Source organism: Mus caroli, unplaced genomic scaffold (genome assembly GCF_978045245.1).
Source record: "Mus caroli unplaced genomic scaffold, Mus_caroli_1 scaffold_16, whole genome shotgun sequence".
NCBI classification, from domain to species: domain Eukaryota; kingdom Metazoa; phylum Chordata; class Mammalia; order Rodentia; family Muridae; genus Mus; species Mus caroli.
The window spans coordinates 19,479,381-19,491,887 of NW_028227271.1; the positions used below are offsets into that span (position 1 = coordinate 19,479,381).

General features: G+C 51.2%; 1 protein-coding gene across 2 annotated transcripts in view; it reads right to left on the reverse strand.

The window, feature by feature from the left end:
* Nucleotides 1–12,507, reverse strand: part of Arhgap8 (Rho GTPase activating protein 8) — a 47,800-nt gene that overhangs the window by 8,637 nt on the left and 26,656 nt on the right. For both annotated transcript variants that reach the window (XM_021183014.2, XM_085831497.1), the window contains 3 exons: nucleotides 10,919–11,005; nucleotides 6,771–6,869; nucleotides 6,097–6,207 (listed from right to left, as the gene is read on the reverse strand). In XM_021183014.2, the coding sequence (XP_021038673.1) occupies nucleotides 6,097–6,207; nucleotides 6,771–6,869; nucleotides 10,919–11,005 (297 nt within the window). The remainder of the gene's footprint in view (nucleotides 1–6,096; nucleotides 6,208–6,770; nucleotides 6,870–10,918; nucleotides 11,006–12,507) is intronic.

Below are 12,507 nucleotides of genomic sequence, written 5' to 3' on the forward strand. Positions count from 1 at the left end.
GAGAGCAGATGGGCCCCACTCACTTCCTGCCTGGGCGGGTATGCCCAGGGCAATGGAGAAATGTCACACCATGTCCCCACTGAGTACCTCAATGGTACAGGGCAGGGGCAGGTCTTTGTAAAGATGCTTGGGGCACATTAAATCCATCCCCTGAGCTGAAGGGCCAAGGGCACCCTCAGAAGCAGCCCGGGAGACAGCAATGTCCAGCCATCTGCCCGGAAGGCACTGGGGAGGCTCTGCTCATAGACACTACCTGTCCCCAGGGAGAAGGGCCTGGCATCAGTCAGAGCAGGCTTTTTCCTACTTTTGCATGCCTTGCGTGTGGTGAATGCACAAACAGGGGAGTGAGGGGGTGGGGTGGGGAAGCCACCACCATGAAGCTGGTTGGTTGGCTGTTTGCAGGCAGTGAGTGTCTGGGTCCGTCCCAGGGCGCTACCTTCTCCAGTCCTCCAAGACAGTCATTGTCTCGCGAGCCTATGCCAGACCTCTGAAATGGTTGTCCAATCCCCGAGATGGGAGGAACCCATAAAGCCCCTTGGTCACAGAGTCAGCCAGGGAGGTCCTAGATGCCAAGGCGGCTGGACAGCGTCAATGGATTGGTGGTCACTGCTCTGCCTCATGTACCTTTGAGAGTCTGGTAGTCATAATATTTCATCCCCATTTTTATAGAGGAAAAACTGAAGCTCAGAGGTAAATCATTTTACGTGAGGTCACACTTCCTGGTGTGGGTACAAGCAGGGTCAAAATCAGGCTAAGAGGTAGCTCATCAGTTAATAGTATGCACTCTACTACCCAAAGAACCCGAGTTCAACTCCTAACTGAACTCACAGCTCACAGCTGCTTGTAACTCCAACAACATGGGGGTTTGATGCCCTTTTCTAGGCCCCAAGGGTACTACCAACTCACATGAATAAACACATAATGTCTATATGATATATATTATAGTATATAAAACACACACACACATTTTTTTTTTTTTTTATGGAGACAGGGTCTCTCTACATAGCTATGGCTGTCCTGAAACTCACTATGTAGAGTAGGCTGGCCTTGAACTCAGAGAGTTGCACCTGCCTCTGCCCTCCTGGGTTCTGGGATTGAAAGCATATGCACAAAAGGTACAGACTACAGCTTGTCTATTGAACCGGGGTATGTGGAGTCAGCAAGGGGGCTGGGAAGTTACAGGACAGCAGGACTCAGAAATGTGGAGCCTCACATCTATGGAGCCAGTCCTCTCTGGATGGGCAATTAGAAATGGCTTCACGGTAGAGTCTTGAAACTCTACCGAGGTAGAGAGTCTATTTCTTATTCTATCGCTATAACAAAATCCCTGACACAGTGTCATTTATAAATGAAATACAGTTCTTTCTTATAGCTCTGGAGGCAGAACATTCAAGTGCAGGGGGCCCTATATCTGCTGGGCTCCTGGCCAGGACTTTCTGTCATATCATAATGCGACAGAAGGGAACTGAGCACAAGAGAGGGGAAAAGCAGGAGGAACTTCCTACCTATTTCCTTTCCTCCCGGAAGGAACTCACTAGAGGGAATTTCCAGGTCTACTCATGTGGTTGGAGCCTGTGACCCATGCGCCTCTTGCTGTGCCTCATTGCTCTGCTGGGAAGAGCAGTTGCATCCAACACACTGGCTTCCGGGAATGTTTGTACCACAGCCTGCGGACACAGCATAGAACCAGGGTCCAGGGTTGCCCACTCCCCACCACTAGGCCAATCACAGGGAGCAGGTCTGATACTCTCAGGACATCAACAAAACATGGTGAGGGCTTCAGGGATGGTGCACAGGTAAAGCGCCTGCTGTACAAACAAGCACACAGGCCTGAGTTTAAGCCCTAGAACCGCATAAAAAGACAGGCAGGTGTGTGTGCTTAGAATCCCAGCACCGGGGAAGCAGGTGATTCACCATCTAGCTGTAGACCCAAGGGAACAGAAAACCCAGAAACTCACAATCTTGCACGTGAATTCTCAGGCTAGCGTTATACATAATAGGGAATAGGTGGAAACGAGCGATATGTTCAGTAATTGCTAGAGAACGAACATAGTCTGGTATGACCCCCAAAATGACATCAGGCAGATACAGCTCAAAGCGGTCACACATGGTGTGGTTCCAGATAGAAAGTGGGCTGGAGTCTCTGAGGGGCTTGTGAGGCAGAAAGGGCCAGAGATGTGGTCGGAATGTTCTGGGATTAGACAAGGGTGGCAACTGCCCACGGGTGTGATAAACTTATCCCACACAGCACTGCATACTTAGAAAAAGGGAAAATGACCCAATAATCCAGGCCTGGACAGTTCCTAGATGCACACGTACATCAGTCCTGGATTTGGACACTAAATCCTACTCTGATGGGCAGGTAGAGGATGTGGGGAGGTGTCAGGAGGGAGAAGGCTCACACATCCTAATTTGTGTGCAGCCATCAGGGAAGGCTTCCTGGAGGAGGGGGCTAGTGAAGGCACATAATCTGCATGCTCTGTGGCAAGGCCCATGGTCGCAAGGCTCTTGGGCAGGGTTAGTTTGGAAGGCAGTGGCTCATCCCTCGACTTAGAGAAACTGGGAAGTGTAAAATCAGTAGCTTGGACTTCGCAAACCTGGAAAGTTTGGCCCACCTCATCCTTTTTTCCCAGACTCCACGGGTACCCAGAGGAGACTCACACCTCTCTTCCCTCTCTCCCTGAGGATGGCAAGCAAGCCTGTATATTTCTGCAGTGCTGCATTTGCACATGCTAAGCAAATGCCTCCCAGCCCTGGCTGAGCCAGGAGACCTCTGACTCCCTGACTTCGCCTTCCTCTGTTGGCTTAAGTGGCTCATTCCAAGGGATGGCTTTCTGTCGTGAACTTAAATCAGCAAATTAACATTGGCGCATAGGCTTTGGTTATGAATTTTAATGTCTTCCATTCATTCACAGTCCAAACAAATTACATATCTGGTGCTTTATTTAATACGTTTATTGCCATTTTATTATAGTCATTGGCAATGAGACAGCATAAAATATTAATTTAAAGAAGCAATCACACAGATTATGTCGTAAAGTGGCGTGCCCGGAATGTACGCAAAGGCAGCTGATGTTGCTTGCTGTTCTCTAAAGAGATAATGAAGTGGATTTTCCTGTGTGGTGTTGGAGTGGCCGCAGTGGTAACACATACTAGGCAAGCAAGCACTCTACCACCCAGCTGCACCCCAGCTCTGCCTGTTTATTCCATGTATTGATTGTTAAAAGCAGTTACTGATCCTGGAACACAAATAACTCTGGGACTGTCACATTGCTAGGAAGCCTCCTGTCTACTGACAACTCTGTGTCAACATATCCTGAAAGGGCTCAAGTCACCGAAGGTGTGAAGGTGTCCCAGGTGTCCTGGTTGGGTAGCTGTTTGCTTCATAAAGACACATCCCCTCCTGGAGCAGGGAGGAAAGGGGAGAGGGAGGAGGGAAATTCATAAGGCTCACTACACTCACCAGAAACTTACAAGACACAGGAGGCTTGTATAAGGTTATATAAACAGTGAGCTACTGCTAGGAAGGAGGGCCTCTTGGAGCTGTCTGCAAATCCCACAGGGGGCTCCAGGAATGCTGGGGTGTGGGACTTCTCAGTGATGCAGCTGCCTGAGTCACCTATGCTCCCATGAATAACTCCATCAATGCACTGATCTGCAGACTACACTTGGACAGAACCCCTCCTTTGTCTGTCATTCTCTCCTGCCTGAGGTAGACAAAAACAGCCCCCACTTTGGGGCTGGAGAGACGGCTCAGCGGTTACAAGCACAGTCTATTCTTGTAGAGGACCCAGGTTTCATTCCCGGCACCTACATGGCATCTCAGAGCCATCTGTCACCCTGGTTACAGGCGATCTGACGCTTTCTTCTGGTCTCTGTGGGAAGCAGGCACATACATGGTGCACAGGCACACATACAGGCAAAACACCCACATGCATAAAATAAAACAAAAACCAAGTCTTCCCCCAAACCCAGCTACACGGTAGAGCTGTAAGACTGACAACAGCCACCAACAGGTTCCCAATCTCGATGCTCAGGCCCATGCCCAATGTACGAATCTGCACGTTACCCTTGTTTTCTGTTTTCAAGTGGTTGTGTGTATATGTGTGCTTATAAGCAGGAGGTGCGACTATGGATGGGTGTCATTTTTCACTGGCCCAGTAGGTGTTGATTAGGTTAGGCCAGCTGGCCAGTGAGCCCCAGATATATCTCTGCCTCACAGACACATGGCACATCACAGTATATGGTGGAATACAGTGTACTCTGGCTTAGTGACAAGCACTTGTGTTTTCTGTTGTTTTGTTTTGTTTTTGAGAAGACAGAGATAGCTCTGCGGGGTACAACAGGCCATCAGATAGCATGGCTGGAGCCTTTAGAAGGAGCTCTGAGTGAAAGAACCACTAGGGACATTGGCAGTAGAACCATAGAAGCAGAAAAGCCACAGAGAGACCTCAGAAACATTGTGGAAATTTGTCTCTTGATGGCCTGGTGCAGCAGCGATGAGCTCTCACCAGCGACCCCTAGAGGGCATTGTAGTTACTTCAGGCACCAGCTCTCCCCTGCCTTTGGGGTAGCTAGCATCTATAATGTGTGGACCACCAGGTAGTTACAGCAGCAAACTTTCATAACCCATGAAAAGGCAGTACTCTTTAGTGGCAAGTTTGTGTTCTAGTTTGGGGGCAGGGGGACTATTTCACCATTTACTGCATTTTCTCTCTGAGAACGTGTGGCTGGGTGGGGAGGTACTGTGTGACCCAGGAGCAGGCACAGGTGTTACTGAAACTGTTAAGACAGGAAGTAGCCATGTGCTCACTCAACCTGGAGTTGGTCCAGCAGACCACGCCCGTCACAACAGAAAACTCCATCAGACAGTGGGGATCCAGGGAGATATGCGGAACAGCAGTCCTCTTTGTGATATCCCAAGATGCTCCCCTGGGGACGCATCCTGCTCCATCCACTCAGAGAACACTGCTTTATCATACCTCCCTAGCTGACAGGTACGGAAGCATGCGATAGCCACCTCACCACCTCAGGATGCTTCCCGATGGCTGTCATGACTAATTAGCTTAAAACAACACCCTGATAATCCTTACAGTCTAGAATAGGTGTGGGGGGTTGGGGGGTGGACCTGGAGGCTCTGGGATATTCTCTTTGCTTTTGCAGCTTTACAGACTCTTGCTTATATAACCCAAGGGGCTACCCTGGGTTCACCAAAGTGTCCCAGTTAGCTCCCATCTCAAGACGCTGCTCACATCTGCAAAGTCCTTCCTGCCAGCCAGTTGCAGCCACAGGTACTGGGGGCTTAGGATATGACATCCACTGGGCATATTTTGTTTTCTACACATGCACAGTAGACCATGAGAGTATTTGGATGGGTCTTATCCCAGCGTCTACACAAGGACATGAGGACCCCTGTCCTGGTAGCCCAGGAAGCACAGGGACAAACTTACATCCCCAACAGATTTCCCAGGGTGCCCAGCTCCTCATGGACCTTTAAGGTGGCCAGAGCTTTTAAGTGAAAATCAAACCTCGTGAGGGTCTCTCACACAAAGCAACTGAAGCGTCCAGCTCTTCCCGAGTGTGCTGTGGGCGGCCTGACCACTTCAGCTTCTTTAGGATAAAACATCGCCTTGGATTTATGTCGGCCAGGTCTACTACCAGGGCATGAGACCCAAAGAGGGACAAACTCATGACCCAGAGGGTGGGGCACATAAGAACCTGGACTGGGGGTAGGCTGGGGGTGCTGTGATGGGATACCGGGGAAGGCTTCTGGGGGAGGGGCCCAAGATGCATGGGAATGAAGCTGGCCTGGTAAACAGGTAGGAAATGACAGATCCACCAAAGATCAAAGTCCCTCGAGCATGTCTCACTTGGAAGATGACAGGAAAGGCCCAAAGAGCAGGGAGCCAGAACTGAAGGGTGGCCGAAAAGCTCTTGTCCTCTGCCCAGGCACACATGGAACAGCGGCCACTCCACCTCAGAGGGGACTTGAACCTTTATCTCTCCTGTAGGCAGGAGGCAGAGGCCTGGGGTAACCTCTTTGGACAGAGAGGGGTCCCGCTGCTCAGGAAAGCAGGGTATCTCTCCTTCACTTACTATTGCAGGCTGACGCCAAACTGCTGGGTGGGCAGAGGCGGCCGAGGTGGCGGTGTCTTGGTGGGCGGGGGTGGTTGACCTTTGTGCAGGTTTTGCAGCTTCTCGTCATACCTATGGACACAACAGGAGAGTGTCACCTCACAGGGGGACAGCCTTTTAGCCATAGAAATGATCTCCAAGTGCTGTGTGGAGACTAAGCCCCATCCGCATCAATAGGAAACCCACATATCCTATCTCTAAGTTTCAGGCATCCCGGGGCAGGGTGCCGCATCCTCAGAGAGAAGTGAAGACCAGGCTCAGGAGCTTCACTGGAGCTGGCCTGCCTGGCACAGGCCTGAAGCCACAGAGTTTCTGCTCATTGACCCTGCGTTCCGGCTTGCCAGACACTCAGTGAGGCATTCAGCAGGAGCTGAATGAAACGCCACTAGCTGTCTTCCCGAATCCCCCGCGCCTGCCACTCCTAGAACATTTCATTCCACACACGGCTCACCAGCACACCAGGGAACCCCTTTCATATCCGGCTCAGAAGCAGAACGGCAAACCCGTGCCTGGATGTGTTTTTAATCAGTTTGTACTTGTACTGTATGCAGCCTTCGTGGCTTGCTCTCCCTCATGTATGTAGGCGGATACCGGACCCCAGAGCCATGCGGGGTGGGGCGAGGGCGGGCCCTCACCTCACTACTTCCGGGGGGATGAGCAGCTGATCGCACTGAAGGTGTTCTCGGAGCTCACGCAGGTTGCTGCAGTAGGTGACTTTTTTCCCAAACTTGTGACTGAGGAAGGAGAAGCAAGAGAATAAAACGTTGAGGGGCGGGTCTCTAATCCCAGCACTCAGAAGGCAGGGGCAAGTGGTTCTCTGTAAGTTCAAGGCCAGCCAGATCTACAGCGTTCCAGGACAGCCAGGCTGTTACCCAGACAAACCTCGTCTTGAACCCCCCCCTCCCCAAACAAACAAACAAAAGACAGAGCATGCACTGACAGCCAGAATATGCCACAGGCCCTAGAGGCTCACATGTATAAAATAATTATGCCTCTACTTTGAACTGGTTGTGAATTTACATAGTGCACAAAGATAACTTAAGGGGGAAAGGACTTATTTCAGCTCAAAGTTCAAGCAACACTCCCATCATGGCAGTGATGTCAACGTAGGAGGTGCTCAAAGCAGCAGGTCATCTATGTCCAGGCCAGCAGACGATGCACACACGTATACCACTGCTCAGTTCCTTTCTCCCTTTATACAACCCAGGATCTGCTGCCAGGGGAATGGCCCCACCCACAGGGTACAGGTCTTCCCTCTTCAATTAATAGTATAACCGCTCACAGACATGCCCAGAGACTCCTCTCCCATGTGATTCTTCATACTGCCAGGTTGACTTTGATACTGACCATAACTATGTGCCAGCTCAGAGGACCAGTGAGCCGAGCCTGCATGTCTGAAGTCACTATGGTCCGAGACGAGTAATGATTTTGTGTTGGGCCATCTCCTCTCCCTGACAGACCAAAGGGCAGGGACCTTGGGAGACTCTCCAGGGATGCTTCAGGCCATGGGGAGACATGGCCTCTGCCAGCCTTTCTATTCTCTCCCAGGGGTCCAGGATAAGGCAGGTGATCTGCCAAGGCCTGGGTTCCACTGATACAGACTCTGAATTTGAACCATTGTAAGTAGACATTGCAATGATGAGAAAAGGCAAGTTCCGTGCTCAGCAGTGCCAGATTCCGCTGCAGTTAAAACAACCCGCGTGTGCTCCACATTGTAGATAATGTGAAATTAAGATTATCCAATTTACCACTGCTCAAACAAAACAAGACCACAGGGGATCTGATAGATGGGACACCCCTGTGAGTGGAGTAGAATTCCAGGTCCAACCTAAACCAGTTCCCACACCCCAAGGGAGGTCAAGGCCTGTGCACTGGCTCCCTCTTGTGGACAAGAATGGATCAGACTTGGGGGCCAGATTCCAGCCATGAGCAAGGGAGCCAGGGAGCCTTAGCTGGGGAAAGAATGCAGGCCCTGAGCCCTGAGGAAAGAGTTGGGACAGGTCTTATGGGGTGTCCTCACCTATCTGTTCAGATAACAGACAACTCGGGGACAGTTTTGCCTCTGCTCTGGGGACATTAAGGTTTCCTCTGGGGTATGAAGTGCTATTAATGTTTTTTTGTGTGGACAGGAAGAGCCCACTGAGCCTACTAAGGACCTAGCTGTCCTGTGGAACTTTCTAGACAGTAACATCTGCTTCAGCACTCTGGGATCCTCCCATGGCCACTCCTGCCCACTCAGGAGCCACACACCACCTTTCTCTCTGTAGCTATCTGACAATTGCTTTTAAGCCAGGCACCCGCTGGACCCTAGGATTAGGAGGGTAAGTAGACATGACCCATCTGGCCTTTTATACTGGCGGAAGGGCCTTGAGCAGCTTAGTCAGGAAGGCCAGCCACAGGCATAGGACAAGACTTGTGCCATACCCACAGCTGCTGGAAGAGACTGAGTCAGGGCAGTGCTCAGGATCCAAGTTCAAGTGTGTGTGAGTACACAGGTCATCCTGTGTTCAGGTTTCATTCTGTCCTTAGATCCCAGGCCAGAGTCCTTCACAAGCTGTGTGACCTGTGGAAGCTGTATGACCTCTCTGAGCACTGACCTCCCCTGTTTAGAGGCAGAGAAGGCATGGCTGAAAGACATAAGATGGTTCGGTGTATAACATAAGGTGACTTGATAATTCAACCCCCAAAGGAGAGTTAAAAACATTCTAGAACAAACCAGGCCTGGTGGTGCATGCTACGTTCCATAGAACATGAGGGCTGTGGGGAAGGCACGTTGAACTATAGGCCAGGTGAAGTGTGGGATGGGACTTGAGGTGAAGCAAGGTCGCAGCAATTTCCAGGAGCCACTGATGGAGTGTGTGTGTGTGTGTGTGTGTGTGTGTGTGTGCTTCTGTGAATGCAAATGAACATACACACTGAATAGGAATGTGTAGCATAAGCACACACATCAATGCAAGCAGACATTCAAGAACATGTACTGGTGGGGTCCTGGGGTCTTAGGATAGAGATGGGTGGCAGCTGTCAGAGACCTGGAGCAAAAGAAACAGCTTGAAATGGCACCAGCATACCCTCCATGGGGTACAGGTCAGTGGGGAAGACCATGGGCGGGCAGGGCTGTGGCCCCCTTAATTTTTCTAGTTTTTAAAGGTGCCTGTGACCCTTGGTGTGGGACTTCTGCTTCCATCCTCGAAGCCAGCAGCACGGCCCCTTTAAGCTTCTTCCCCTACAATGCAGGGAAAGGCTACGCTAAGGACCCCATTGTTCACCTCTCTCCTGGAGAACATTCCAAGTTGTCTTCTGTTTGCAACTCCTCAGCTTAATCTTATCTGCATAACTCCTGTGCTGTGGAACGTGACCGATTTGCAGGCTCTGGGACCTGAATGACCTTTAGGGTCACTCACTGTCCAGTGAAGAAGGGTCTGATACCAACAGTGTGACTGCGTCTGAGTGATGGAGACTCGAGAACTGAACCCTCAAGGAGGAGAGGTAGGAGGTGGGGGATGCAGGAAGACTGGAGTTTTCCATGCACTTGGTGACTTGGTGGGCTGGGCTGCTGAAGTCAGAGGGGAGTGGGGAGAAAGGATGTGATGCCCACCCGTCTCTGTCCTGCGTTCTCACCTATACACAGGGCACAACATGAATGTTCCTTTTGACTGTGGACTTTTGAGCCACTGTAGGTAGATATCAACAAATGGGAAGGGTCAGGAGGATATGACAGAAGAGGAGGAGGAGGCAGCAAAAGGTTTTGAGGGCCATGTGACCACTCACTATGTGTGTGCCCTCTCTTCCTGAGTCCTCCTGGCTGACCAGGAAGGATGCTGTCACTTCCTCTCTGAATGCGTTCCCTCGCCTGAGTGTCCCTACCCACCTGAATGAAGCTCACCCACTCACCATGTGGCTGGGTGCAGTTTGTGCCTGATGCTTGTGGCTAAATAAAGAGGAAATGAAGATGCCCCAGGGGTCCCCACAGAGGCAGGTCTTACAGTCCCTTGTAGCAATTCCTGATACTGGCAGAGAAATCACTAGCCAGTGAGAAAGAATCCTGACTTGGAAAGAGCTGACAGAAGTCCCCACATTTCTGGGCTGTTGCCTTGGATGCAGGGAGTGAAAGGCTAGCCCATGGGTTTGGGGTAGCCATCCTGAGTTTCCAGGAAAAGGTCTGTGCCTTCACCTGCTCCAGAAAGGAAGTCTGAAACATGGCCATGGGCGTGTCACACAGTTTCTACCAGCAGACAATAGAGACAGTGCCTCACAGAGTGGTCTGTCTGCACCCAGAGGGAGTGGAGACGGCGTCACTGAGGCCCATGGTGGAGTGTCCACATCCACAGGGCCAACTCTACAAGAACACCTGGGCACTGAGCATGGCTAAGCTTCCTTGCTATATCATACTCAGATGCAGGGGACAGGCTGTCCCAGGTCATTCCCCAAAGACAGAATGAGAGCCCATGTGCCTATATCCCAGCCTCTGCATTTACAGTTACCCTGATGTGTTAACTGGAGTTCTTCCTGGGCTTTGTGACCTTGGCAGTGACCTTGGAAACCAAGATACACAGCTGTAGAATGTGGGCATTCGAGTCCTGATGTATTTAAAATACTAGCTGTGACATCAATGTCATGGGACAGCATTCCTGTCCACAACTTCAGTACATGGCCTGAGCAGCCATGTGACCCCCCCCCATGGTAACCTATCGATGCCTCAGAGGCAGACCTGCATGGAGCCCTCTGACAGAGGTGCACCCCAGAGTTGGTGATGGGCATGAGGGTCTACAGAGTGCCTACTCACCTGATGAGGGGCTTGAAGATGTTCCACAGTGCTTTGATGAGGCTGGTGGGGTGTACAACGTACAGTGCCTTGAGGTTCTTCTTGTACCTGAGAAGGGAAAGGCGAGGTGACTTCAAGTCCCCCAACTCCGCCACACTCCACACTGAATGACTACACAGCAGGTCCAAGCCTCAGAAAATCCATTTCTCAGCAAACTCAACTAAAGGACATGGATTAAAACCTAGAAGGAACTGAGTTTAGGGAAGCGCGCCTTTAATCCCAGGATATGAGAGGCAGAACCAGGTGGAGCTCTGAGTTTGTATGAGGCCAGCTTGGTCTATGTAGAGACTCCCTGGTCAGCCAGGGATACACAGTGAGACCCTATTTTGGAACAAAACCAGAAAGAGGAAGAGTTGGGAAGATGGCTCAGTTGGTAAAGTATCTGAGGAACCCCAGGACCCACTTAAGAAAAGCTGGGCTGTGGTGGCAAATGCTTGAAATCTCAGTGCCGGGAAGGAATAGACAGGGGGATCCTTGGCCGGAAAGCCTACTGGGCAAGTTCTAAGCAAATGATAGACCCTGTCTCAACAAACAGGGAGGATGGTGCCTAAGAAGGGATGGCAGTTGAGATTGACCTCTGGCTTGCACACAAGCGCGCGAGCACACACACACACACACACACACACACACACACACACGCACGCGCGCGCACACACACGCTCTGATCCCTCTGCCTTGGCCTGCCCAGTGCATTGTTTACACGGCATGAGTGAAGTGGAGCCTGTGCTTAAGGATATTCTCACAGATGCAGAAGATGGGTGGACAGGGGTGTCGAGCACAGCCCTAAACCAGGAAAGACCTAGCCACGGCTCTCAGAATGAAATCTAATAAACCTGTCCAGAACCCTCATCAATAGCAATGTCTTTTTTTTTTTTTTTGGTTTTTGGTTTTTCGAGACAGGATTTTTCTGTGTAGCTCTGGCTGTCCTGGAACTCACTCTGTAGACCAGGCTGGCCTCAAACTCAGAAATCCGCCTGCCTCTGCCTCCCAAGTGCTGGGATTAAAGGCATGTGCCACCACTGCCCGACCAATAGCAATGTCTTATGGGTGGCATGCATAAGGCCGTGGGGACTGCGGGGAGGGCACGACTTACTCCACAGATTGCTGTGAGGACCCCAGCCCACCTGAGAGCCAGCAGTTCAACTGCAATAGCACACCAGAAGGCCCTGCCAGACCTGGTTAGGGTTTGGGGGTGAGTGTGACACAGGGCAGGAATCAAAGCTCAGACAGAGAAAAGAAAACATCTCAGCAGAGAGCTCAGGATGCCAGAGCAGAGTGGGGGAGGACATCTGGAGGTAAGGGAGCCAGGCCAGGAGGAGGAGGGGCTGCATTGGGGAGAAGTTAAGCTGGAGCAGAGCTCTGGGGTGAGCACACAGAAGAGTGGGTGCAGGGCTCCCCACAAACTCACTGTCAGCTCATGAGGCTGACCAGTAACACTACAGACCTCAGAAAGGAGGCAGGATCCTGGGAGAAATGACAGGTTCCAGGCCTGGGGTGAGAGGGGGAGGGAGCCTGGAGAGATTGAAGGGGTGAGACAGGACCCTGAGACA